Here is a 27333-nt window from a genome sequence, read left to right on the forward strand (position 1 = left end):
CAAATGGGAGTGTCTTTGTTATTCATCATGGACACTGACAATGTATGCTAATGAGGTGATTCGTTGTGGGTCCCTAGATAGCTTATATCAACAAGATGACTTAGGATGGAGATAGCCCACATCAGAAAGACCAACCACTTGATTAGAACGTTGAGGATTTGAGCCAGTCTGACATCCAGGGAGGGTAGGACAGGGAAGCTGGAGATGGAGTTCAATCACATAGCCAATAATTTACTAAATCCTCCCTATGTAATGAAACTCCAAGAATAACTCTTGACTTCCTTAGATCTTAAAAGTTCTCATCACAAGGGAAAAAAAAAATTAACTATGTGTGGTTACAGATGTTAACTAGACTTATTATGTTGGTCATTTTGCAATATATACAAATACTGGATCAATATGTTTTACACATGAAACATGTTATATATCAATTATATCTCAATTAAAAAAAAAACTCCAAACTTCCTGATCCCTTGATATATTTTATTTCTTGACCTGGATGTTACATAGTTTTTGCTTATGATTACCCATTAACATGTCCATTCATTTATGTACTTTCCTGTACACATATTTGACAATAGAAATTTTAAAATATTGATATTAATCCAGATTCAATGAAAGACATAAATCTGCAGATTCAGAAAGCACCCAAATCCCAAACATGATAAAAATAAATATATATTTTGACATATAGTAAAAACTGCAGACCTCCAAAGATAAAAGTAAATATATTTTAAAACAACCCAAGAAGTCAATTCTAAATCCACAGTTCTGAAGACATAATTTCAGAAAGTAAAAATAATCCTATTTTGAAGAAACATCTGCAATACAAGAAAAAAAGGTGAGCCTCACCCCCACCAACAAAGATAAACATGTGAGCAAACCCAAACATTAACTATATAAAATACTAACAATATCCAATTTGGAGGTTATATAAAGAACTAGAGGAATTTGATTAAAATTAATATATTTTAACATCTTTGTGTTGTTTGGAAAGAGGGTACAGATATATACAATTTTTAGATGTTAAGTATGTTAAATTTTTAAGGATAATCAAAAACTTAGAATGTTTAAATTTCAAATCAGTAGAAGGAAAATAGAAAATTCAACCAAGCCAAAAGGAAGACAGGAAAGGGATAAGGATGGGAAAGAAGCATAGCATAGAAAAAGAAAAAAATAGAAAGCACAAAATAAGATGGAAAAAGTAAATCCGAACAGACTTGCACTTCTGCACTATGGTGGGATAGATACTCTTAAGTGTTTCCCTAATACAAAACACTAGATTCTGAAGAAAACAAACGATTTAATTCATTGCTGGGTTGTGCTATATAAGAGAAATTTCCAGGTCCCATCCCTCTACACTCACACAGGGGAAAAAAAAATTGAGCTGAAACAAAAGCAGGAAAGGAGCAGGAAGCATCAGGCAAGAAGCAAACTTGTCTGAGTGCTGAAAATAAGACAAAGACAAACTGCATTCAGTCAGGAACCTTGCCGGGGCTACAGTGGTGCCAATGGGTTTGGTACTGCCTCACTGGAAGCAAATGCAAAATCACATCTGAAGGAAAGTATACACAATTTAGGTCCTTTGTTTTCCCACAGATTTAGCTTAGCCACACACTAAAGAAAACAAGCCAAAATAGTACACAACAGTATTTAGTACACAATGGTACACACAAAAATTTAGACTTATAAGACTTAAAATACTGAAATGATCAGAAATAGAATATGAAATATTTATGAAAATTTTAAAATTAGAAATGGACTTACAAGAGACTATAATGAATAAACAGGAAGATTAGAAAAAGAATAAAATGAAGAATATAACTACTGACATTAAAACCATCATTAGTGTTTTTAAATCGATCAGACATTGCTGAAAAATGAATTACTAAATAAGACACAGAGCTGATGAAATTAACCAAAATGCAGCACAAACAAGATGATGAAAAATATGAAAGATTAAAGGACATGATAGAGTAAGAAAGTCCATCATTTGTGCAATTAGAGTCCTAGAAGAATAGAGCAGCAGTATTTGAAGAGTGGCTAAAAATTTAATAGAACTAAAATGAATTGAAAGATACAGAAAGCCAGCATACACCAAGAATAAATAAAAAGAAATTCACATCTCCAAACATTACAGTAAACCTGTAGAACACCAAAGAAAAAAGACATTATTTTATTAAAAGTAGATAGAGATAAAAAGATAATCTAAAAAGTCAGACGCTGAGGCACAAAGATGTTGAAAGACCAACTTAAGGCCACAGAATAAATAAATAGCAGAGCGGTGATATACCCCTTGCATTCTCACTTAAGAAAGTGTACTTTTTACTACTTTATTTTCTCTTTTTAAACTGTCCCAAACTGTTTACTTTACTTTTCTTAACCTTTTTTTTCCTAACTTTTCAGTTGTCCAATGATTTCTGGCTGAAACAATTACAAGGATTATTAGAAACTTTGTAAAAATGTATTATCCAAAAAAGTAATATATCCCTTCATATGAATTTTAACTACCTTACCAGAATACTGCATGTAGAAAATTCTATAGCCTTTGATCCTAAGCACTAAATATTTGCATGGTAAATAATTTCTGACATTCTTGCTCCAAGTTATTGTTTTTGATAACCCCAACTCCCTGTTAAAAATCCTTGTTAGGGAATTTTCAGATGTCAAGAAATCTAAAACTAATTAAAAGTCCTCACCAGGAAGAAAATATTTTTAAACAACTTTTATTCATGTTTGTACATTATTTTTATCATCCTTTCTTTCTTATATCTGGAAAGGATATAAACTTGAGAACAGACCTACTCCAATCCAATGCTGACCCACACTTTGGTGCCTTCTAGAAACATTCTCTATGTCCTGCAAATTATAAAATGTCCACAAGCTTATATCTGATTCTTAATCTTGAAGGCAAAAGGGGAACGCAACAACAATGGGAGAAATAGGATACCCATCAATTTAGTCACTGTGTATGATATCCTTAATCTCATCTCCAAATCTTCATCTACAAAATTGTAGAGATTAAAACACACCTAATCCATTGTTTTTAGACCCTACAGACTGGCCAGAGGAAATGGACTTCTTCCATTATCTGACATTCTTAAAGACCTATCACTTTGAATTTCTAGTGTCATCCTTCCCTTAATCAACTTGTATGGAGAGTTCCTTCTAGTTCTTTACAACAAATACACTCCCCAGACCAATTCCCTGCTGGGCCTCTGCCACACAACTCATTCGTTCAATACTTACTGAGCACCCTCTGTGTGCCAGGCATTGTGGTAGGTTCTAGGTATACTAAGAATCATTAATTGAATATACATTGCTTTGGTATTTTTTTTAAATCAACTTATTGAATGGTACATAGTACTTCAGTCAAAGACATACATTTTTAGCAGGCAATAGAATTTCTTATAGCTATTTCCTAATGAGGTGAATTTCTTGAGCAACTCCATAGTTCATAGAAAAAACCTGCTCTTTGGTACAGCATACCAATGATTTGGCCACTCTATTTTTTATATACAGTCATATATATCTTCCTCCCAATGTTTCCACAATGAATGGAAAATGTACTAATGCTGACCATGATATTCTTTTTATTGAAAAGCAATATAAAATAGCTTTAGAAATAAGAGGAAGGTAACATTTTACATTATTTCTGTTACGAATATTTTTATGCTTTGTGCCAGAATTTACTTCCCATAACTATGTTTGCTTTATCTGGAACATTTTATATTGTGTTTCTACATTATTGAAAGTATTAGTGTTTAATTTAGAAGAGCTTAATAAACTGTTAATCTGAGAACGTCTTTCCCTTTTTTCTGAGCATGCTTATTTATGTACAGTGTGGAAATCTGATCCTGTTCTCTTCCAATCAGCCAACAGTTCTTTTTGTACCTCTTCTGGTAGTTCATAGAAAACTTCAGGATCAATGTCAGAAGGAAAAGTAATTTTCTCTTTGGTAGACTCTTGCTCTCTATTTTCTGTAAGTCCTTCATGAATAAAGACTGTTGCCATCGGTTGTTTATGGCTGTCTGTAGTGCAGTTTTTGGAGAAAAGTTGCTCACTCTGCACATTTGGAAATGAATGGAAAACAGATACAGCAGGGTCTGTTTTTGAAAAGTGGAATCCTTGAGACTCTTTAGGTCCTTGACTCATTAGTTCATCTTTTAAGTTACTGTCTATATAATGTGAATAATCCTTTTGGCTAGACACATAAGAGGAACTACTGCTATTTAAACCTGATGTTCCTGGTTCACAGGGAGATACAGAGGATATCTGTTTGGTATTGGATACATGATCCCTAGGATTTAAGGAACCATCTTGCATTTGTTTTGTAGAAAAGAAAGATAATACTCCTCTAGAAGCACGTAATGGACAACTCAAACTTCCTTTCCCTTGAACTTTTTCTCTAGATTTTCCAGAAAGGATTTCTTCTTGAATATCTACTGGAAGCTGCTTAAAGACCTCTTGGTCAATACCCGCAGGAAGTGAGGAGAGTGGAAGTTCGTTACTGTCTTTTTCTTTAGAAAAACTTGTAGTATCTGGTGGAGACTCCCCAGTTCTAGTACTTTCAATTTTTCCAGTTGGTAGAAAATCCCAATTTGTTTCCTTGTCTTTAGAAAAATCCTCCATATGAGTGTCTTTCATTTTCTAGAATACAAGGGTAACAGAAAAATTTAGATAACTGATATCTTTTAAACATTCATGCTGCTGAAGTGTGATTGTAGCTATTATCCGACCAACATGTTTCTATCCTACTCCATAACTTCAATCCTTTTGGCCAGTTCCAAACAACTAGAAATGATCAATCCACCACAATGAGTCACACAACTGTGTGGATCTTTACTCACTATTCCAGGAAGACGGCTTCCTTCCTAGAAAGCACTGAGCCAGAAGGTAGGTATGTACTGGAAACCTGGAAAGGACCTTAATCATGTATTCAAACTTCCAATTCTGTGAATAAAAAGACTGGTGGCCTGTAAAAATAAAATGATTCACCAAGGGTATCTAAAACGTATGTATATGCACAGATAGCACCAAGGGCTGGTTTTCTAAAATTCCCTATTTTTGAAGTGTAACATTTAACAGAAAGAAAAAAAAATACTTCTATGGTAAAAACCCAGTATCATTATTAAGATGTAACACTATTCTATATTTACATGAAATAAAAATTTTAAAACACCTTCCATTTTAATTTGCCTAACTTTCCCTCTAGTTTCAAGCACCATAAAAATGTACAGATAGTCATATATAATTCAGGAAACATCAACACATTAGTAACTTCCAAAAAGTAAAAGGAGAAGAGATTTGGGTCACTGTTTTTATTGAGCATGAACTGTGTGCCAGACATGTACAAGGTACTTTCACTTATGTTTACTCTCTAATACTACTGTGGATGAAAGACCTTTAATTCTCATTCTACAGACTAATTAAAAAGTAAACATCTTTTTAAATGTCAGTTAATATACAGAATAAAAAGGGTCACTGAAAAAAAGTAATTAGAAGAGGGCACTAATTCAGTATTTCCGTAACACTATTCTGTTCTCATTATAAGCTTAAATGTAAATGAAAATATTACTAAAATTATAATGACTGATTAAACAATAAAAATAAAGAAAATAATACAAACATTTAAAATTAAGAGTTGGACTTCCCTGGTGGCGCAGTGGTTAAGAATCTGCCTGCCAATGAGGGAACACGGGTTCGAGCCCTGGTCCGGGAAGATCCCACTGCAGTGGAGCAACTAAGCCCCTGTGCCACAACTACTGAGCCTGCACTCTAGAGCCCATGAGCCACAACTACTGAGCCCATGTGCCACAACTACTGAAGCCCACGCACCTAGAGCCTGTGCTCTGTAACAAGAGGAGCCACTGCAATGAGAAGCCCACGCACCGCAATGAAGAGCAGCCCCCGCTCGCTACAAATAGAGAAAGCCCGTGCAGAGCAATGAAGACCCAATGCAGCCAAAAATAAATAATAAATAAAATTTATAGATAAATAAATAAAATAAAATTAAGAGTTAATTGTAGGCATAAACAATTTAGTAAAAGATGATTATTTTTTAAAGCATTTGGTAAACAAAAGTTTGCATTTTCTTTTAGTCATGTGAAAATATGACTAGCCTCTGCCTCTCTATTGCCACACTCTTAATTTCTACAGTTGTAAAATGAGGAGTCATATTCTATCAATACTGCTACCAGAATTTTATGTAATTTCAAAACCAAGAAAATTTAAATATTTGAACAAAGACATTTGGGGGGGTGTCGCTGGTAGCTTATGTATAAATTGACAACAAGATTAGATTTCCAGTATTTGAAAATATTTTCATGTGAGCTAATCATCATATTCCTATATACTGTTATAAAATGTTTTAACAGTTCCAAAACAGAGAACCTCTATCAAGGTTTTCTCTTTTATCCAGCGACGTTTACGTTTTATTCTTAGGTCACAGTACAGTATACTTAAGGCTAGAAACCATAATATGAAAGGCACTACTACAAGTAAGTCATTCAAACCATATCACCCAAAAGAATCTCTAAATTATATCAGTTAAACACAAATTTTTATCTCTAAATTTAACCATACAAATCCAGTAACAGTGTACTTACAAAACTGTGCTTGCCAGAGCGTGAAGTTGTTGATAATGATGGTGTTAAATAATAATCAATAGTCCCTTTCTTAGCAGTATTTAGGGCTTTAAGGTTGCAGAAGCACACACTTAAAAGGGTAAGATGAAATGGCATCTTCACATTCACCATATTTCGAAAAAGTTTCATAAGTACATCAACCATTGGGGTCATCACATCATAATTTCCTAAATAAAACATTTAAGAAGACAATATCTAAACACATTATATCATAATTGATATTAAGAGCTTAATCTAATTTATATTGCTTAGATTAAGAAGTTAAAATCCTAAATAGATATCATTGGGACATCTTGACATTATTTACTGAACTGGGACATCTCAACACTAACACCAACTGCCAAATGAGTTAAAGTTTTCAGAAGATTTGAAATATGGAACTTTTAGTTATGGGAGAATGATGAGGTCAGAAAATCTCCCCATAAAATTAAAATAAAACTGAACAAAATGGTCAAAAATAATCATTCTGAGATTCTGGAATGAACCAAAGGCAAATAAAGTGAGAAGCATTGATTTATGAAAAGCTGCTGGAACTTAGGTAATGAAGTGGGGACAGCAGCCTTATTGGTTAGAGTTGCTTGTATCCCCATTTACACAGTGCAGTTTGTATAGTAGTTTTACCAGGATGAGGCTGGCTGTGAAAGCCAGAAGCTTTGCTGCCAGAAAGGACTGACCTGATTTGAGGTAGAGGGCAAAAGCCCACACCCAGCAGTGTTGCCAGAAAAATGAACAAACTTGGTAGGAAACAAAGGAAATCATATAGCTCTTGAGCCTGGGGTGGCAACTGTGGTTGGGATGAGTGAAAGATCAATGGACCAGCCATAAATTTAACCAGGAGATCTGGAAATGAGAGAACCACAGAGGGACTAGATAAGCTCTCCTCACAACCCCAACTGACTGAGAGCTGCACACACAGAGAGGAGCCAAGCTTTCCATATGTCTCTCACCAGAATGGCAGCAAGTATACCAGGGGAGGTGCAAGAGGGACGAGCCGAAAATAAAGGCCAAGGCAGATTTGAAAAAGGCCTAAATTTTGAAAGTGCTCTCCAACCCAAGCACTTGTCTGCTGACAGAAAATGAAAGCCTTCCAGGATGTAGTATTTGAGCAAACCTTTGACCAATTATTGTCTAACCACCAAACTATGCAGACACAGGGTAATCGCCTAAGAAGACAAAATTAAAAATTTAAATTTAAATTAAAAAAAAGAAAAAAAGTTAAGCAGAGAGATCAGGGGCAACACATCACAGGGCAGGTAGATTCTGCAGCTTAAGTCCAGACAGGTTACAAAGAAAGAAAAGGAGAAAAAAGCCCACAGGGAAAAAAATCCAAATCCAGAGTTTCTAGAATACATTATCTAGTCCAATTTTCAACAAAACATTACAATACATACAAAAAAAAAAACCAGGAATGTGATTCTTACTCAGGCAGAAAAAGCAGTCAATAGAAACTGACTTTAAGTTCAATTTAGCAAAGACTTCAAAGTTGCGATTATAGATATTTTCAAAGAATTAAAGAAGATCATTTTAAGGAATTAAAGTAAGATATAATAACCACTACCAAAAAAGAGGGAGTCTCAATAAAGAAACAGAATCAAACATACAAACAAAACAAAACAAATGGAAATTCTAGAGTTATAAAGTATAGTAACCAAAACAACAACAACAAAATCACTAGATGTGTAACAAAGTTTTGACGTGACAGATGAATCAGAGAACTTGAATACAGCTCAAGAGAAATTATCTAATCTGATAAAGAAGAAAAAAAGTCTGAAGAAAAATGAATAGAATTGCACACACCTATAGGACATTATTATCAAGCACACCATCATATGTGCAATGAGAGTCCCAGAAGGAAAGAAAAAGAAGAGAGAATATTTGAAGAAATAAGAGCCCCAAACTCCCCATATTTCATTTAAAAATTTAGTCTACAGAATTAAAAATCTCAATAAATCCCAAGTAGGATAAACACAGACACACACACACACACACAAAACCACTTAGATATACCATGGTCAAACTGCTGAAAAAGACAGAGAGGTAAATAACTCATCACATAAAGGAGAACAACAATACAACTGTGCCTGGTAACAATTTATTGCCTCTCAGCTACAAATCACCCTTCAGTAACTGCTGTGTGATAATGCGTTGGACTCTAAAATTTTTTTTACATTGAACTCAACTGTTAAGTTTTGTCAGTAGAGAGAACTGGAGGACCATTAAAGGAGAAAGGGTGTTTCTCTTCCTGGTTCCGATGTACTGTCATTTACCTTTTTCTTGCTCCCGTAACATGGTCTGTGTGCAGTACATATGTGTGGAAATATCCAATAGTGCTGTGCCATACCACGTGTGTGTGGAACGCTCAGTCCCTCAGCAACCTCCAGCCCCAGTCTAAGCCTAGTGACCATGTTACCATGGCACTAGCAACTCAAACACTGCACATACCAGGCCTGTGCCATAAACAGCACCCTGACTCTTCCTGCATACCCACCTAATAGGCTTGACTTGCATATGCCACAGAAGGTTGTTACCTCCAGCTCTTCCTATGCAGGCACCATACCCTCCACCTTTGCACTAGCAGAAGAATGAAGATTCCTTCAGCATAAACACCTACCAGTCTCAGCTTGCCCACATCCTGGAGGATTGTTAACAGAAGCCTTCTCAACATGGACACCTGCATACCCCAGCTCATGTGCTGCCCTGCCAGTGAGCAAACTCCCAATATCCCAACACCTCCTGTGCATCCACCAATCAGCCTCAGCTCATCTGTAGATCAGAGCATGGTATTCTCTTTGCCCAATAACTATGGACCAGCTCTGGGCCAGGTAACTCAAAGGATTTCTCTACCATTCAGTGTTCTGCAACCACACCTTCTCCTTGAGGGTTAGAGGACTCTCTTTTCCAAGTTTGCCCTTCCTTGGATACTTTTTCTTAGCGCTCGGGTACCTCTTAGAGTATCTTTATATCTTTATAGTTACTCCCCTATCATAATTTAGTAATTCTTTGAAACTTTCCCTGTTCAAATTTCTGTGTGGTTATTCTCTCTTGATTGGAACTAGTAACAGGAATCTCTCCTGATTAAGCTATTAACAGCTGTCTCCTCATCAAAAATAATGAAAACCAGAAAGCAATGGAATACTATATTCAAAGTATAGAAAGAAACCAGTAAAGGATTATATACCCAGACAAACTGTCATTCAAAAATGCTATTTTGGAGAAGTAGTCCATAACTTTTAGTTAAGTAGAATGGTTTGATAGTGTTGCTCAACTCTTCTTTTCAAATGCAAATGGAACATTCTCCAGGGTAGACCATATGCTAGGCAACAAAATAAGGCACAATATATGTAAAAGGATCAAAGTTACTTTAAGTATGTTCTCTGATCAACTAAAATCAAAATGGAAATCAACAAAAAGAAATTTGAAAAATAATCAAATATTTGGAAATTAAACAGCAAATTTCTAAATAAGTTTAAGGGTCAAGGAGGAAATCACAATGGATATTAGAAACTACTTTAGCATTAATGAAAAAGAAACAACAAAATTTATGGAATGCAGCTCACGCACTGCTCAGAAGGAAATGAATAACTTTAAACTTGAATTATTAGAAAAGAAGGTAAGTATAAAATAAATAATGTAAGCTTCCATCTTAAGAAACCAGGAGTGGAAAGGCAAATTAAACCTAAAGCAAGCAGAAAGAAGGAAATAACAAAGATCAGAGCAGAAATAAATGAAATAGAAAGTAGAAAGACAACTGAGAAATCAATGACACCAAAAGTTGAATCTTGGAAAAGATTAACAAAACTGATAAACCTTTGCTAGAATGACCAAGGGAAAAAAAAAAAAAAAGAATACACAAATTACCAAAATCAAGAATGAAAGAGAGGACATCACTATAGACCCAACAAAAATTAGGATTATAAGGGAATATTAACAACTTCATGACAACAAATTAGACAGCTTGGATGAAATGCATACATTCCTAGAAGATACAAATGACCAAAACTGACTCAAAATGAATAGAAAATCAGAATAAACTTATAACAAATAAAGAAATCAAATTCTTATTCATAAAAGAACAAAGCTAGAGAACTTACACTACCTAATTTCAAAACTTACAACAAAGTATCAAGGCAGGGTGGAACTGGTATAAGGATAAACATATAGATCAATGGAATAAGAAGGTCAAAAATAAACCCTTACATTTATGGTCAATTCGTTTTTGACAATGGTGCTATGGCAATTCAAAGAGGAAAGAACATTCTTTTCAACAAATTCTGTGGAACAACTGGATACCCACATGGAAAAGAAGGAACTAAGACTCTTACTTTACACAACACATAAAAATTAATTCAAAGTGGATCTAAGTAGAAATCTTAAAACTATAAAATTTCTGAAAGAAAACATAAGAGGAAATATCTATGACCTTTGAGTTAGGCCAAGAATTTTTAGATGATATCAAAAGTACTATCCATATAAGAAGAAAAAACAAAACAATGAAATACCATTACAGTCATGAGAATGAGTATAATAAAATAAAATGACAGTACTAAATGTCAGTGAGAATATGAAAACACTGGAACCCTCTATACTTTGTTGGTGAGAATCTACATTGTTATATTCACTTTGAAAAAAAATGTGTCAGTTTAGAGTTCAACTTTACCATACAACCCAGGAATTCCACTCCTTGTAATCTACCCAAGATGAACAAAAGCATATACTTGCCCAATGATTTGCACACAAATGTTCACAGCACCATTTTTCGTAACAAATTTTTCTAACAGTCAAAAACTGGAAACAATCTAAATGCCCATAAAGAAGTTATCTCGTGCTATATAATTAATTACCATAGTTTTGTTTTCTCTGGAGTTGGGAAGCATTCCTAACCGAGTCTTTACTTTTAATATCTATTAAAAAACAACAAAGTTTTCTAGTGAAAATTTCATATAGAATAAAAGTATTTAATAGTTCACTAACTCCCTGTGAAGACTACCCACCTTTGGATCATATTTCTAACTCAAAGTTTGTTTTTTTAAGAGTTTGACCTGCCAATTAAATTATCAGAAAATTAGTCCATTACCTATCCCTAACTTCTGAATTATGTGGGATGGAATTGGGCACTGACGACTCTCACGGCTATAGTGCTTCTCAGATGAATACCGACGGATTATTAATCTTATTGTATGTGGCTTCCTTCCATCTTGGCAGACTCTAAAAATAAAGAGAAAGAGGAAACAAGGAATTAGAAAAAGTATTATCTAAAGTTTTTTTAATGGTCCAATATACCTCATTTACCTAAAGGTGCCAGATTTAGTAACTGTAACAATTATAAATACAGTTGATAATTAGGCAGTAGGCAATAATGGTCCCTGAATAGTCCAAGCAAACTTCACAAAGTCTACAATAATAAAGCTCTGAAACTTAAATAAGGCTCTCAGGCCTCATGCAGAATTGAGTGCTATCAGAAAAAGAAAAGAGATAAGATATAATAATAACAAGCCATTTTACAATCCAAATCCAAAACATAACTAAAAGCAACATATTAAAATCAGCAGGAAATTTAAGAAAGAATCATTTACTGACAGAAGCAAATATATAAAAAATGACAATTTTTTACACATGTAAAAAAAATAAGATTACCAAAAAAAAAGTTTTAATGAGATTATTTCTGTCTAAAAGCACTCCTCAAATAGATCCAAGGGAGTCAGTAATATCACCATTATATGGCTTTAGAGAAATAATGTGAAAGGCTAATTATATACTATATTTAGGAAGGTAAGTACTTGTCCATGCATCTTAAAAAGTGTTCCATCCAAATAATCTTGGTTTTAGTGTTGAAAACAAAACTTTTAATGACATGGAAAATCCGCTTATAAAGTAGAAAATCTAATTACTAGAGAAAATAAATGTCATCAAAGAATAACATTTTCCTTTCTATATGTGTCACAAACATAAAATACAAGTATTATTAAACATACTCAAATTGATTTTGAATTAGAAAATTTGGATTTTTGTAGTAAACAATTTTTTTCTTATTGCTTTATCACAAAACTTCTTGACTGTTGCTTTATTAAGATAATATCTTAAATGGTTCCTGTAAACATGTTACTAGTTTAAACATCTTCCAGTTCTATTAAGTTAATATGCAACTCAAAGAGTACAATTTGATTCCTATAACTAATTAAGACATACTAGAAAAAGGTTATACTCTAAGCAATCTTAAGACCAGTGCCTAGGGAATGGATTAATGGACCAGTGCCTAGATGTATGATTTTATACCTCTTACATATCTATAGTATTAATTATCATATGCTTGAGAACATTCACACACACGCACAACTATTTTTTTTGCCATTTACTTAGATGGCATTATACAACTCAGTCACTGATACAAGGGGCCACTATGTAGAAAAGGGAATGCCAAGCAGAGATAAGGAGAAATGGTTAATAGTTATTTCACAGGTTTAGAGCATCTAAACTCATTTCTGGGTTGATGCTTCAAATAAGAGAACCTATAAAATGTATACTTCTTGTGGTTTCTCTACGTACACAACTTTTTCCAGTGACCAGGCATTTCACAGTAGTCTTATATTTAGCTGAAACAAAGCAGATAACCCAGTTTCACTAGCATAGTCACAGGCTCAGCCTGAGTCATATCACTGAAGCTGGGTCATATAGCCAGCCAGTTGCATGCAGCAAATGATGAGCTGCGTGGCCCTGCTCAAGACATGGGATTGCAATGCATGTTGCATGACTGCCAAGTTGAAGGAAATATCACTTTATCAGTTTTCTGAGAGTTACAGTCATCCAAAAACCATTTTCTCTAGTCACATTAGCCATCCTAGCATCATTACAGAAGCACACCTACCCAAAACTGTTAGATCCCTGACACCTCACTTTGAGAAATCAAAGAAATGGGAGGAAAAGAAATGGAGTACTGAGAAATAGATATATGATGGCAAAGGAGCATCAGAAAACTAAATGTCTTGTTCAGTTTATGCAATGCTATTTGTATACTCATAATCCCAATTGACACTCTTCATGTATTTATAGGCCAGTAACCCTGCACATACCCACAATCACTCTCACTGCTCACACATAATCCCATTAAGCTATTCCTTCATCTGACTCCATTTTCTTGCACATGGTCCGAGGCACAGGAGATAAAAGGGTTCTTCTGCTTTCTCCATCAATTTCCTATCCTCAATCATCACAAAGTTTATAGGTGCCGTGATTCTAGAGACACCCATGAAACCCCCTTAGGTTAATGATCAGCAGCTTAAGATCCACAGTAAACCACAATGTTACTAAAATTAAGACCAATGGAAGTAGATGAATTAAATTTAGTTAAAAACATCTGTTACTTTATAATCATCTATCTTTGCATGTTTAGTCTCCAGTTAATCGGTAAGTTCCAAGATAGAACATCAAGTATTCTTTCCATGTACTATACACAGAATCTATAAGATGATACGGCAAAATGGAAAAATCACCTGTTCAAAAGACTAGCAAGTAGCTCTTCAATCTTATTTTTAGCTTCAACTTCTGATGAACATTTTTTAAATGAATCTTCCTCACTAAAGGACTACCAAAGAAGCACAAATAAGGATTAATAAAACCCCAAATAAACATATCCAATTATCAGTGTATATGTTAAATAAATATTCAACACATTCTTTACTAACTTACCTCATGTACTTAGTTTGAGCCATTTAGTTCACTTTTATATTAAATCTTTTTATCTGCAAGTTATTGTACTCCACTAGAAAGTGCACTGGAAGTCAAGAAAATTACAAAGCTCTAGTACCAATGCCACGCTTTATTGTACAATTACAGTGAGGCTCTTAATCTCCTAGGACTTGAATCTGAGTTTAACCTTGGGCAAGTTATTTAACCTTTCTAAAGTACAGTATCTTCATCTTAAAAAAATAATGGGAGGAAGAGGGAGTAAGGGAGGGGGAAAAGGTATGAACAATAGTACTAACTACCTGGAAGACTCACTGTGAAGATTAACTGGGATAATGTATATATTATTATCCCTCAGGAAAAAAATTCATTAATGTTATCTGGGTGATTATACCTTTCTCCATTTCCTAAACCATTAGACTACTCTGAAAACAAGATTTTTAAAAATTAAAATATTTTGCCTACTGTATACAATATAGGCTATTAAAATTAAGTAGTATTCAATCACAGTGGCTAACATGAGACTTAAATACTAATTCTTAGATTCAATTTAAGACTATTTATTAATCTACTATAATAAATAGCCTTCTCATAGGAAAGGGATCATGTACTAACCTAAAAAGCAAATTAGAATAGTAAGAACACAGTAGTAAAACTAGAAATCTTTACCTCAAATAATGTGACAACCAGTATTCAGTTAAAATGAACATCATCGCCACGTACCTGAGGAGGTCCTGAGGGGGTCACAGGAGAGTTATCCTCTCCAAAACTGAGCTTCTGGATACGCTGAGCAACTGAAATTCCTAATTCCCTTTCTAATATTTTGGATGAAAAGGTTTGAAGATCACGCACACTACTGATACCCAGTGCTTCCAGACGTTTGGTAGTTTTATAGCCAATACCTAAGCAAAAAGAGATGCATACGGTGTTATAATAGTTTTTCTCTTTAAAATTAGCTAATTAAAATATTATAAAGATATCAACCACATCTTTTGATACCATAATTTGTATTTTGCTAAGATCAAACTTTATTAAAAATTAGGTTGTTGTTCTGCTCAAGACCTCTGAGTTATGAACCACCTTGAAAACCTAACAACCATAGTATAATATAATGAATAAGGAGACAACCAATAAATGCTGTCTTGATATTGATAAAATGAAATTTTTACCACCTGTTACATAACAATGTGGAAGTATTGAAGAATCATAGTTATTATCCATGTAAAGAAAGACTGTCACTAGAGCAATTAAAATGCATTACCATTTGCTAATTATTAGCTAACTTGACTGATTTCTATACACAATACCACACATTTATATCTGGAGGTAGGAACCATCCCAAATACAACTTCGAGCCAGAAAGCAAACAAACGAATCTTCTCATTAGCGAAACTCCTATGACAAAGTTCTTGCACTAAAACTCAGTCATACTTTACCACAGGAAAAAATTTAATGCTGTGATAAAGGACCATACGTTTCCAGGTTATAACTTTCATAATCATATTCAAACTATACAAAAGTAGGTAAAACTAGGAAAATACTTTCATATATATAGATTCCTAATATAGATTCCCTCCAGAAAACGTCAGGTTTTTTGGTTTTCACCAAGAGCCAAGTACACAGGCTCTAAAAATTAATTACACGTAGCTGTAATTTTTAAACTTAAAGAAATACAATAAAACCAATATATATATTTCAAATATATTTGTCTTACCTGGCATTTTCTTTATGTGGTTCAAACTATGAATGAGATCTTGAGAACTTTCAGGTAGTAAGAGTGTTTGCTGATTTGGTTTAAAGATGCCAGACACTAATTTTGCCAATAATTTATTAGAAGCCACTCCAGCACAGCCTGTGAGACCCAACTGATTATACATGGCTTCCCGCATCTCAGCTGCAATCTGAGATCCAATAAGTAGTCTGATGTGCAAGATGTCATGCAGGTTTATAGCTATAAAAACAGCCAATGTTGTTAAAAGTCACCATAATAAATTTTAATTTTCTTTTTAACAAATGAGTTTTAAAAAGATAAAGGGCTTAATCTATATCCAACCCCCCTTCCCTACCACCATACTGCTACACCACCATACTGCTACACACTTAACTAATCTCTCTTGTCCTTCACAGGAATTCTGTAAAGTAACTACCACAAGTAAATTCCAAGGCCTGTGATAGCAAATGCATACTGGGAGTGCTGAATGATTAACAGATTACAAAAATTGATCACATAAAAAATTCCGACAGACATTAGTAGAACTTTTACTCATGTTTATCTGGAAGTAAGCATAAAAGTAAGTGTTACATTAATGATAAAGCTAACATTACAGCTTTAAAGATCTGAATCTAAACTTTACACACCAGTGGTATGTGCTATTAAAAACAATTTTGGATTTGTATACAGTTTAAGAGATCTTTTATTAAAAGTATAAGGAAATTATATAGAAACAAATTTTCTTAGGTGTGAAAATGACATTAGAGTTATATGAGACAGTCCTTTTCCTCAGGAGTATTTACATTTCAAGTGTTATGATGTCTGTAATAGTGGCTCAACAATCTATCAACCAATCAATAAACAGCAAGATAAAGCAAATGTGGCAAAATGATAACAATGGGAGTATCTACAAGGAAGGGCATAATGACTGTTCTCATTATACCATTCTGTCAACTTTTCTGTAGGTTTAAAAAAAAAATTAACACAATCTTACGTGGAGGAGAAAGAAGAATTCATGAAGAATTAGATATTTTAGGATATAAGACCTAGCTCTCTGCAATATGTTCTAACAAATAGAATCTAAGTTTGCTTTAAAAATTATACAGAAACACATTTGGAACCTTCTTGCTACCCAGACCTCGTAAGTGACAAAAGAGCACAGGTACAAAAGACACATGAAAGCTTCATATCTTCTTCTAAGGCAGAATGGTAGCTCTACTTCTTTTCTTCTTTAATATCAGGGAGGTGGATAATGACTGGAGATTGATCCACCAGCACTCAAAAAGGGGGAATAAGAGAAAGCACATGCTGCCTGAAACCTATGAGCAAGTATGTCAGGACAAGTCTTATAGAAAAGCAGAGTAGCTTGCCTTCTACGTGGTATGATTTGGAAGTCACCAGCAGTCACAAGATGTTTGAAAGCCTAATTAGATATTCAGTAGAGTTGATTGCAGCTTATTTTCAAATGCAAATAACCCTGGAAATACCATCAGTCATTCATACTTTAATACGCGAAGGAGAGGAACCATTCTGTTTTCTTGCTAAGAGTTGGCAAAGATTATTTGAACTGATTAAATATGAGCTTGCAAAATATGGCAGGTAGCCCTGGACAAGCTTCCACAAGGGCTAACTTGGGAGGGTCTTGATGCCTTGGGAGAATAGAAGTGAACAAGCAAAGAGGCAGCAAAGGCAAATTTAGTCTACCTAAAATTTTGCTTAAAAATGGTTTTAAGAAAATCAAAAACTACTCTAAAAAGCCAACTCCTGTAACTTAAGGATGACCTAAAGAGTCATCCTCTTTAAAAACGATAACACAGGGACTTCCCTAGTGGCACAGTGGTTAAGAATCTGCCTGCCAATGCAGGGAACACGGGTTCGATCCCCACTCCAGGAAGATCCCACAGACCACAGAGCAACTAAGCCCGTGTACCACAACTACTGAGCATGCACTCTAGAGCCCGCAAGCCACAACTACCGAGCCCGCGTGCCACAACTACCGAAGCCTAGGCACCTAGAGCCCGTGCTCCGCAACGAGAAGCTACCGCAATGAGAAGCCTGCGCACCACAACAAAGAGTAGCCCCACTCACAACTAGAGAAAGCCTGCGCACAGCAACGAAGATGCAATGCAGCCAAAAAATTAAAAAATAAAATAAAAACCGTAATACAGGACTGTGTCAGAGAAATGAAAAGTGCACAGAGCACTGAGCTACATGTCATCAAAATACGATTTTCTGCCTATTTAATATGGAATATCAATACCTGATTTTAATCATCTTAGACTGCTGAAATATGGCTAATATATCCAACAAAAGCCAGAATACTTTCAGAAAGACATAATCGACTCTCTGAACTGACTGAACATTAAGAAATGTAGATACTTTTAGTTACTAAATTGAATGAATAAGAACCCACTTACGCTGATTACCGTATACATGACCCGACACAGTCAGTGCTGAGGGTTCATCCCTTTGAAGCTGCTCTAGTCTCTTCTCAACCATTTCTGTTAGATCCACAAAATTTTCATCAAATCCGAGTCTCTCAACAACTGGACTAAATTCTTCCAACAACTCTAAATTAAAATAACATTGGAGCACAGATGTAACTGAAGTTGTAACTAGAATAGATTTAACTCTTTTATGCTTAAAAAAATAACAAAATATGTTGTTAAAGGTTTTACATATATTCACAGTCCCATAATATCTTTAATAAAGTCCTCAGTTAACTGGGATTTTTTTTTCTGTACCACATTTTGAGTAAAGGCAATATTTTCCAACAAAATAAGTCTAAAAATAACATTTCCTGGGCAGATGCTCATAGCAATAAATTTCTCAATCTCCTATACCTATAATTTCTCTATCTGTAGTACATTAAACATCAATGCTTATAGTTAATTATGATCTTGAAGCAGTAGGTCAAAGAATAAATTATAGTCTGCTTAGAAAAGTAAAAACAAGTAATAATATATTCTAGCTATGTTTTTCATAAGAATTTTAAAACGGCAAAACAAAATAAAATTTAAAATGTCCAGTTAATACTCATCCAAAGAGAAAAGTTACTTAATTTTCAAAATATACTACAATGCAATACTTTTTGATTAGTCACCCTCCAGCACATTCCTTAAGGGCAGAGATGGCCCATGACTTACATGTATTTGAATGCCCAGCCTCTAACAGAATGCCTAGTCCATAACTCAAACGTTTACTAAATTGAGCTGAACCAGGATTTGAAATAAGTTCAAAAAGACTTATCAATTCTCATTTTTAGGAGTAAAACTAATAATTTGAAATCATTAAGAAGAATTTTCACTTCTCTCTGAATCACCTATGATACCAGCTGGATGGCAGAAAACAATCTATTAGCCTCTTATTATATAAAAATGCATAGGTTCTTAAAGTCCTATAATATGAAAGCTCTGTTTTATTGATGCCAACACTGATAACAGCAGGAAAAAACAATTAATAAAGACAACAGTGTGATCTGGTAACCACCAAAAATCACTTTCAACCTACCTAGAGAAAACCATATATCTACTCTGAGGAAAAACTGACAATGTGTCTGACCATATAAAAGGATTCTTTTGAATTTCCCTCATCAATTTCTGCTTTTCCTCCCCAAAAGTATATACCTGATGTCCAGCAGTAACAGATAGAAAATAAAAGTTTATCAAAACAATACTATATAAAAAACAAAGAACAAGTTAAGTGCTAAGGAGAAAAGCAAATTAAGTACCGAATCATGCACAAAGCTGGTGGATCACTGAATATTGATTGATTATATTGGTTCTATTACTAGGTCATAGGAATAAATCACTTATCCATTCCTGAAGTTAACCTCTTTTTTGCTGTCAACTTGTCAACTCCATAAACAAGAGGCATTTATTAAACATATGATTACACAAGGCCAAAGAGAGGAGTTATGATTAGAGAAAAAACTATCTAGACAAAAATGTAATACTGTAGAATAAAAATAGGAAATAAACAATAAGGTTATACATCATAAATAGGTCTGAAATAAATTCAGTATAGGACTATTAGGCTATGTTCCTATTTCAACTCAGATAATACCATGAAAAAAATTAACAAAATAACATTTTATTGATGCATAAATCATACTTAGAATATTTATTGTTATTATATTAGTGCATTTTTAATTCTTTCAAGATACTACTTTATAAGTTAAGAATCAGCATAAAAACTAAGATTTACTCATTGAATTTCCAGTAGATATTTTCACTGTGAAGAGTTGCAGTGGCACAGAAATCATAAGAGAAAGACTGATAAATCTGACAACATAATGTCAGACAATACACAAACTGGAAAAGTAAAAAACATGAAACACAAATTGGAAATACATTTATAACACATGACCATCAAAGGGCTAATTTCCTTAACTTCCCCAAACAATGACACAAACCAATCAGAAAACAGAGGAGCAATCTAAATAAAAACGGGCCCAAGTGGAAAGGCCATTCACAGAAAACATATATAAATGACCAAAAATACATGAAAAAATGCTCACAATTACTTATAGAGAAATGCAAATCAAAACAATGATTTACTATTTTTTCTGCGTATAGGCAAAATCTTTATGAATATCTAATACTGTCATACATACTAGCAATATGTTGGGACAACCTCAAGTGCAACATATAGCAGTATTTCTAATGCAAATTATCTTTGATCTAGCAATTAAACTTTAGGAACTTACTTTAAGGATATCTTCATGAAAGTATGTGAAAATTTCTGTATGAAAATGTCTACTGAAGCATATATTTGTAAGAGCAAAAAGTTGGTAACAGAAATAATCCCTCACTATCAGGGAAGCCACATAATTTACAAGATATCTTTTGAACAAAAGGAGGTGCTATTAATAATTACATAGGGACAATGGGCATAAAGTGGGACATACTGTCTTCATATCAGTAAAGGAATGGTTGAATGTTTGGGACAAAATACAACAGAATACTGTGCAGGCACTAAAAAGAATGAGGAAGAGCTATATGAATAAGATGAAAGATCACCAAGAACAAAGGCAAGATGCACACTGTCTGTATTATATCACCTCTTCTATGTACAGTAAAAATTAACTTCTGAGTATTCAGATACACACACATAATTGTGCACATTGTCTATTCACACACAGACATATACACATATGTGGCGGAAGGGGTTTGGGTCATTGTTTTACACATATGGAAAAACCTGATACTGGTTTTTGCATCTTGCCTTCTACTCACTCAACAAGGCATATCTCTATGAGTCAAACAGTACAGCACCAATTCATTCTTTTTAATAGCCATATAATATTCTATCATAGAGAAGTCTTAGTTTATTTAGCCATTCTCACCCTGGTGAGCAATTGTTTTCATTCCATATTTTTAGCAATTATGAGCCATGCTACAAGAAACATTTTTGTATATACACATTATTTTAGTTCTATTAGATAAATCCCCAGCAGTGGTATTATTGGGTTAAAGAACATAATAGGTATCTTTAATTTCAAAACATGTTTCTAGATTGCTTTCTTGAAAAGGCTGTAATACTTTGTTTCTACTTTTTCTCACATTCTTATTTTTAGTACTAATGAATTTGAGCATTCTTTTTCCACATTGTTGAATTTGCTCTTTTTGTTAATTGCCTATTCATATCCTTTGTCCATTTTTCTTAAGTTTCTTTTTCTTGTTAATTCCTAAGAGCTCTTGGATATTATATTTAATGCTTTCATCTGAAAACTGCTACAAATAACCAAAGAACAAGTAAACAAAAACAATAGCAGGGCTTCCGTGGTGGCGCAGTGCTTGAGAGTCCGCCTGCCGATGCAGGGGACACGGGTTCGTGCCCCGGTCCGGGAAGATCCCACATGCCGCAGAGCGGCTGGGCCCGTGAGCCATGGCCACTGAGCCTGCGCGTCCGCAGGCTGTGCTCCGCAACGGGAGAGGCCACAACAGTGAGAGGCCCACGGACAGCAAAAAAAAAAAAAAAAAAAGAATTTACTAAAACAATAGCAAACAAGATAAATAAAAAGCTGATCCTTATACATTTTAAAACTGTATATATTTGCCATATGCCAGTACAACACATGGTTTCATTTTTCCTGTAATTTACTAAAACACTAAGATTCAAACCCAAACCTTAGTAAGGGGGAGTTTATCTACACTGAAATATTTAATATATACATAAAATCTAAGAAAAAAATATACTCCTTATCTTTGCTAATACTTCCTAACAAATTGGTTTTTAATTATGTTAATCAAACATTACAGAAGCCTCTCTCAACTCCCATTAGTGCATTAGAGTACAGCATATTTCTTCATAGTTTATTTAAACTTGGCATTTAAACTTATAATTAAAAATACCTGGTTCTTTTTGGTTTATCTTCTCCCATTTTCTCACTTAAAAATTTTTTTACATTTTCTCATATTTATGTAAACATCAGCGTGACAGAGTTCAAATTCCTTCCAACTATACATTTTTGTCACCGTTACTCATAATATATTAAGTCATTCTCATATAAATTTTTTTTACATGGGAAAGCCCCAAAATAAAAGGAAACTGACTTATGCATTTTACATTTATTAAAAGATTCATGTAGTTAACAGGCATCCTATATAAAAATTAATGCTGAAATTATATTGCCCATAATCTGTACCTGTAACGTACCTGTAACCTTATATGACACCTCTCTGTAACGAGTCAAATCTTCTCCATTAACTAATACTAGCTGTGGACACTTTTCTTTTGCATCTCTGACATTCATAAGTTTCTTAACTCCAAGTTCCCTAGCTTCATAGTTGCAGGTAACCACCAAAAATTTCTGCTGAACCCCTATAAGAAATAAATATTTTATGAGAAAAATAAATATTTTATGAGGATTAAAAATAAAATTTAAAATATAATTTACTTATTCCATATTATAGTTGTAATACCATGTTTTGATAAGAATAAAAAGCTCTCAGTTAAAAAATACAGCCTCCATTCATCAAAGCTCTATGAAGTACAATTTAACAAAAATTAGCACAAACGAGCAATTCTATGAATTCTGCAAAAAGATACAAATAAAATCCTTCGAGGATTTTTTTCAAACAATACAAAACCAAAGAATTAACTCTATATAACTTTATATATAACTCTAGGCCATGTTTTACCAAAAAATAAAGCAGATGAAAATAACTGAGTACAATTAACTACCGGTTGCTGCTAGAAAACCTAACTTGTCTTCCAAGTAACTTTCCAATGAATATAAAGCAATGTTCTGTTACAAGTGCCAACCTACAGCAATTACTAGGGATCTCCCCCAATCAGTGTTCTAATTATTGAACTGTTCTTCATAGTAATCTTCAGAAAAGATTATAGAGAGTGAGGTGGCATTATGAGCCCCCTCCTTATCAAAATGATTAAGTTATGATCATCTACAGACTGTTTAAAAATTCTAGTTTTCCGGTAGCTTAAAATTGCTAAAATTATTTGCTTTTCTCTTTACACAAGTTGACTACTTGTTTACCACTATTAAAGTAACGTTCATCTAAAATATGTAAAACACAAATATGTAGATGGGGAAAAAAAGGTTATGTCCATTCCCCTAATGTAAGACATTTTGTTTCTAAAGTGTTGATACTATAAACAAGGCAAAGAAACATTATTTCATATATTTTTGATATACCAGATTATGCCCAAAAATAGAAGCACTGGGTCAAAAGTAATAATTTATGATTCACCAGTGAACTATGTAAAAAATCAGATTAGTAACTTCCTTAACTAAAAAAGTAGTCTTTTAATGCAGGATTAATGGACTCACCATTATGTCACCAGCCCAAGTTAAGTAGTCATATATTTGCTTAGTACAAATGGAAGACTATGCTGCTTTCTCCTAGAAACTTTCAGCATTATATCCCTCACTTCCTGGTAATCATTCATTCCTGCATCTTAATTACACAATACCTTTTTACTAATCATTACTTACAGAACATCTTGTTACCATGCTACTAGTTAGAAATGCCTTCAGAAGAAAATTGAGGTCCCCTAATCCTAACTCCTTGACAGCCTTAATTTTAAAGATCCTAGACTGACCTTGGCATACCAAAAACTAGTCATCAGTCATCCCTCTGTTCCTTAGTAAATCAACTAGGCTGAGTTGAATTGGGGACTTATCAAAACCAAAATAGACAACAGAGGGAAGCGGCAGGTGAACCAAAATTGCTCTTTATGCTTTTACTAAAAGATAAATCCTTACTACATGCATAAAATAAATTTTTAGAAATTTAAATTACTTTCCCAATTTAAGATATAATAAAAAAAAGAAAGTTTTTTTAAAAAGCCAACATAGTAGTAAGTAGATCCCCAATGTAAAATTTCTCTTTGCCTTTTAAAGATACTTATGATTTTATGGAAAATTTGTACTGTATGCCTTAACATTTTGGGTTCTGTTCAAAATCCAACTATTTTGTCGAATGTTACACAATTCAAGAGTTAATTTCAAAAGTGAGAGAATAGATGACAACTTCCATTAAAATTAATAAAAGAGATTGTTCTTGAGATAAGACGGTTGTAAAATTTCAAACATTGAGAAAAAGACTAAAAGTTTATCATGGTCTCTCTGTTCATCCATTTGGTGAACTATACTACTTGTGTCACATTCACCATTTATTAAACGATTATAAAGTTTACACCTGTAGTGAAGCAAAGACTACTGTCTATAAAGCGTCACAGAACTGCTTCCAACATTTATTAATATGGTTAATAAATCATAATAAATAATGAATCCTATTATACAAAGAAAATAGTATCAAACTCCAGAATTACCTAAAGGTTTGCCCTTTAGTTCTGGATGTGAGATCATTTCTACTTGTGCGTAAAAGCAATCCAGATCCACGTGTACTATGACTCTAGATGAAGAGCTTCCTGCTGGCACCACTTGATCATGGACTGTGGCACAATATGCAAAGAAACATAAAAATACATTCAGGCAGCTTATCGCCTCTGAGCAACTGCCAGCCCCTTAAAACATGGCAACTGAGAAAGAAGAATGCAGAGCGATTTTTAAAGTTTTTTTCCTGGATTTATCACATGTGTCAAAGCATCTAAAAATTACAAAGACATGAGAGAAACTCCACCCACAGTATAGTCTTCAGTCCTGTTTACTTACTATTTCTTTGTATACTATATTTTTCTCAGGATAGTAACAAATTTAAGGAAAAAAAATTATCAATAATGGAAGATTGCAAGAGGTAATCCTAGGACTTGGAAGTTTATGGGAAAATTTAGAGAAAGTTGCAAGGGGCAGAAAAGTTTAAACACTGATCTTTCAACCAACTTAAAAAGTATTCTAAGTGGCATGTCCTTAAATTAAAAAAATAATCTGAAATACAAAGTAGCACAAGACAGAACCTATGGGTCCCGATGGACTACATCTAGCTCCCATATGATATCAAGATTAGCTGGTTCAATGCTGAATACCCAATACCTAAAACAGAGACTGGCATATAATAGACTACCAATGAATACTTGCTAAATTGCAAGACAGAGTAAATATTTCCTGGATTTTAAAAGTGGTTCATGTCTCGAGGGAAAGGGCAGAGGGATAAGACAGAGGAGATTACAGCTCTTAACACCAGTTAAAAACAAGGCAGGCTAAATGCAATGTGGTTTTCTGGTTTGGAGCCCGGAACAGAAAAAAATTAAGTGGAAAAAAACTGGTAAAATCTGAATAAAGCTTGTCCTTTCATTAATAGTATGCCAATGTTACTTTCTTAGTTTTGACAAATGTATCACGGTGATGTAAGATATTAAAGTTAGGAAAAGCTATCTGTGCATCTCTCTGTAAATCTAAAATTATTATAAAATTTAAGTTTTTTAAAAAGGGGGCGGGGGTCTAGGAGGCAGGGAAGGAGAGCCTTGGCCCCAGGCCCGGGGATTGGCGCGCTGCAAAGTAGGGTCCAGAGGCTGGAAGTGGGTCACCGGAGAGGCGGCCACTGCAGACGTGCCTCGTCCCCGGTTCCGAGCTGCGCCGTCCCTTCCCGTCTGGGCTGAGCCGGGGCCCCAACCTTTGCCAAACGGGCGACAAGTTCCCCCGCTACTGCAACCTTTAGGCGGCCGGGGACTCTTCCGCTTTCACTGGGCTGTTTCAGGGATTACAAATGCAACCTCGATTAACCAACTGACGCGCCCACCCTACTACTGGTCAAAAAATCCCTCTCGGGATCTTGGCCTCAAAACACCGGGCAGCGAAGGGCAGCTCTCTCAGCGGAGCCCGGAAGACGAAAGGACCCGAGCCGGGCGGGACGGTCGCACCCCAACGGCCGCCGCCACTGCCCCGGGAGTCCTCCCGCCCCGCGCTGCTCATTTACACCAAGGGAGGCCGCCGGGCTCCTCAGGCCCCAGCGCACCCGGCGAGCTGCCTGCTGCCCACGTCTCGGCCCGCTCCATGCCCAGAGCCGCGTCCTCTTCCTCGTCGCGGTCGCCTTCTTCCTCAGGCTCCACCCCCTGCTTCTGCGTCCCGCCCCAGCGGCCAACCGCAGGGCAGCTTCCGACCGCTTCCGCCCGGTCTCCAGGGAAGCCGCTCCGGGCTGGCGCCTGCGCGGTCTGCGCCGACCCGCGGGCTGCTCCGAAGGACTCGCCGGCTGGGAATCCTCCAGACCAGCGTGCGGGGGTTCCCTCCCGCCCAGCAGTGAATGAGAGATTGCCTTACCAAACAGCTCATTTTTTTCTTAAGGTCTTCGGAGTGAGTCCCACACCACAAATTTTAACTGTTTATCTTTACTTAGAAGCCAGCCTGTTCTCCTGATAACTGTTAGCAGAATTGCTAACCCTTAGACGCTGAATGATTTATGCTGATGGAGTTGGGGGAAAGGATGGAAATTATGGTGACAGCAAGGCGACCATGTAAACTAATATGATTAGCAAGTATGTTAAAGTTTGCATTTTGTTTGGTGTTTGATTCAAAGATACTGTGACAGATTGGACCCCTGAATTTTTAATCATTTAAACTGAATAGGATTTTGATACATGAGCTTTGGAGTCTCAATCCAGACCCTCCAACTTGCTAACTGTGACTTTGGGCAGGTTAAATAACTGCTCTGAACCTGTTTCTCCACTGTTTAAAAAAAAAAAAAAAAAAAGGTCTTGAGTGTATTGGGATTAAATGAACGAATGAAAACTAACATACGCTTTAATATTCCAATGAATATAAAACACTTGGGACATGGAAGGTTAGAAGGTGCTCAAAAAATGTTCATTCTCTTTGCTTTGTGTTAAGATGCCTTTTGTGCCTGTGTGTGTTTCTTCCAACAGAAAATTTGG

The 27333-nt window shown here is 35.0% G+C and overlaps 1 protein-coding gene across 6 annotated transcripts; it reads right to left on the minus strand.

Moving 5' to 3' along the window:
• Positions 1 to 450: 450 nt before the first annotated feature.
• On the minus strand, positions 451 to 26520 carry POLI (DNA polymerase iota). 6 transcript variants are annotated; one of them, XM_060120739.1, is made up of 10 exons: positions 26382 to 26520; positions 24838 to 24960; positions 22699 to 22863; positions 18456 to 18608; positions 16042 to 16278; positions 15051 to 15229; positions 14135 to 14226; positions 11722 to 11852; positions 6609 to 6814; positions 451 to 4650 (listed from the first exon to the last, which is right to left on the minus strand). In XM_060120739.1, the coding sequence occupies exons 1-10, from the start codon at positions 26458 to 26460 to the stop codon at positions 3829 to 3831; spliced, it is 2187 nt and encodes a 728-aa protein (XP_059976722.1). In that variant the 5' UTR covers positions 26461 to 26520; the 3' UTR covers positions 451 to 3828. The 6 variants fall into 6 exon arrangements, with proteins under 6 accessions (XP_059976722.1, XP_059976723.1, XP_059976718.1 ...); XM_060120740.1 differs by having other exon boundaries at positions 26421 to 26496; XM_060120735.1 differs by having other exon boundaries at positions 26326 to 26480.
• Between the last annotated feature and the right edge of the window lie 813 nt (positions 26521 to 27333).

The sequence above is a fragment of the Lagenorhynchus albirostris genome, chromosome 14 (assembly GCF_949774975.1).
Source record: "Lagenorhynchus albirostris chromosome 14, mLagAlb1.1, whole genome shotgun sequence".
Taxonomy (NCBI): Eukaryota; Metazoa; Chordata; class Mammalia; order Artiodactyla; family Delphinidae; genus Lagenorhynchus; species Lagenorhynchus albirostris.

What these genes read in the sequence shown, in the direction of transcription:
- POLI (XM_060120739.1), bottom strand. Translation starts at nt 26,460, where the DNA reads ATGGAGCGGGCCGAGACGTGGGCAGCAGGCAGCTCGCCGGGTGCGCTG. An exon ending in GCCCGGCGGCCTCCCTTGGT is followed by an intron (nt 24,961 to 26,381) that starts GTAAATGAGCAG and finishes ATTGTGCCACAG; the next exon opens with TCCATGATCAAGTGGTGCCA. An exon ending in CCACATAAAGAAAATGCCAG is followed by an intron (nt 15,230 to 16,041) that starts GTAAGACAAATA and finishes CTTTTTGCTTAG; the next exon opens with GTATTGGCTATAAAACTACC.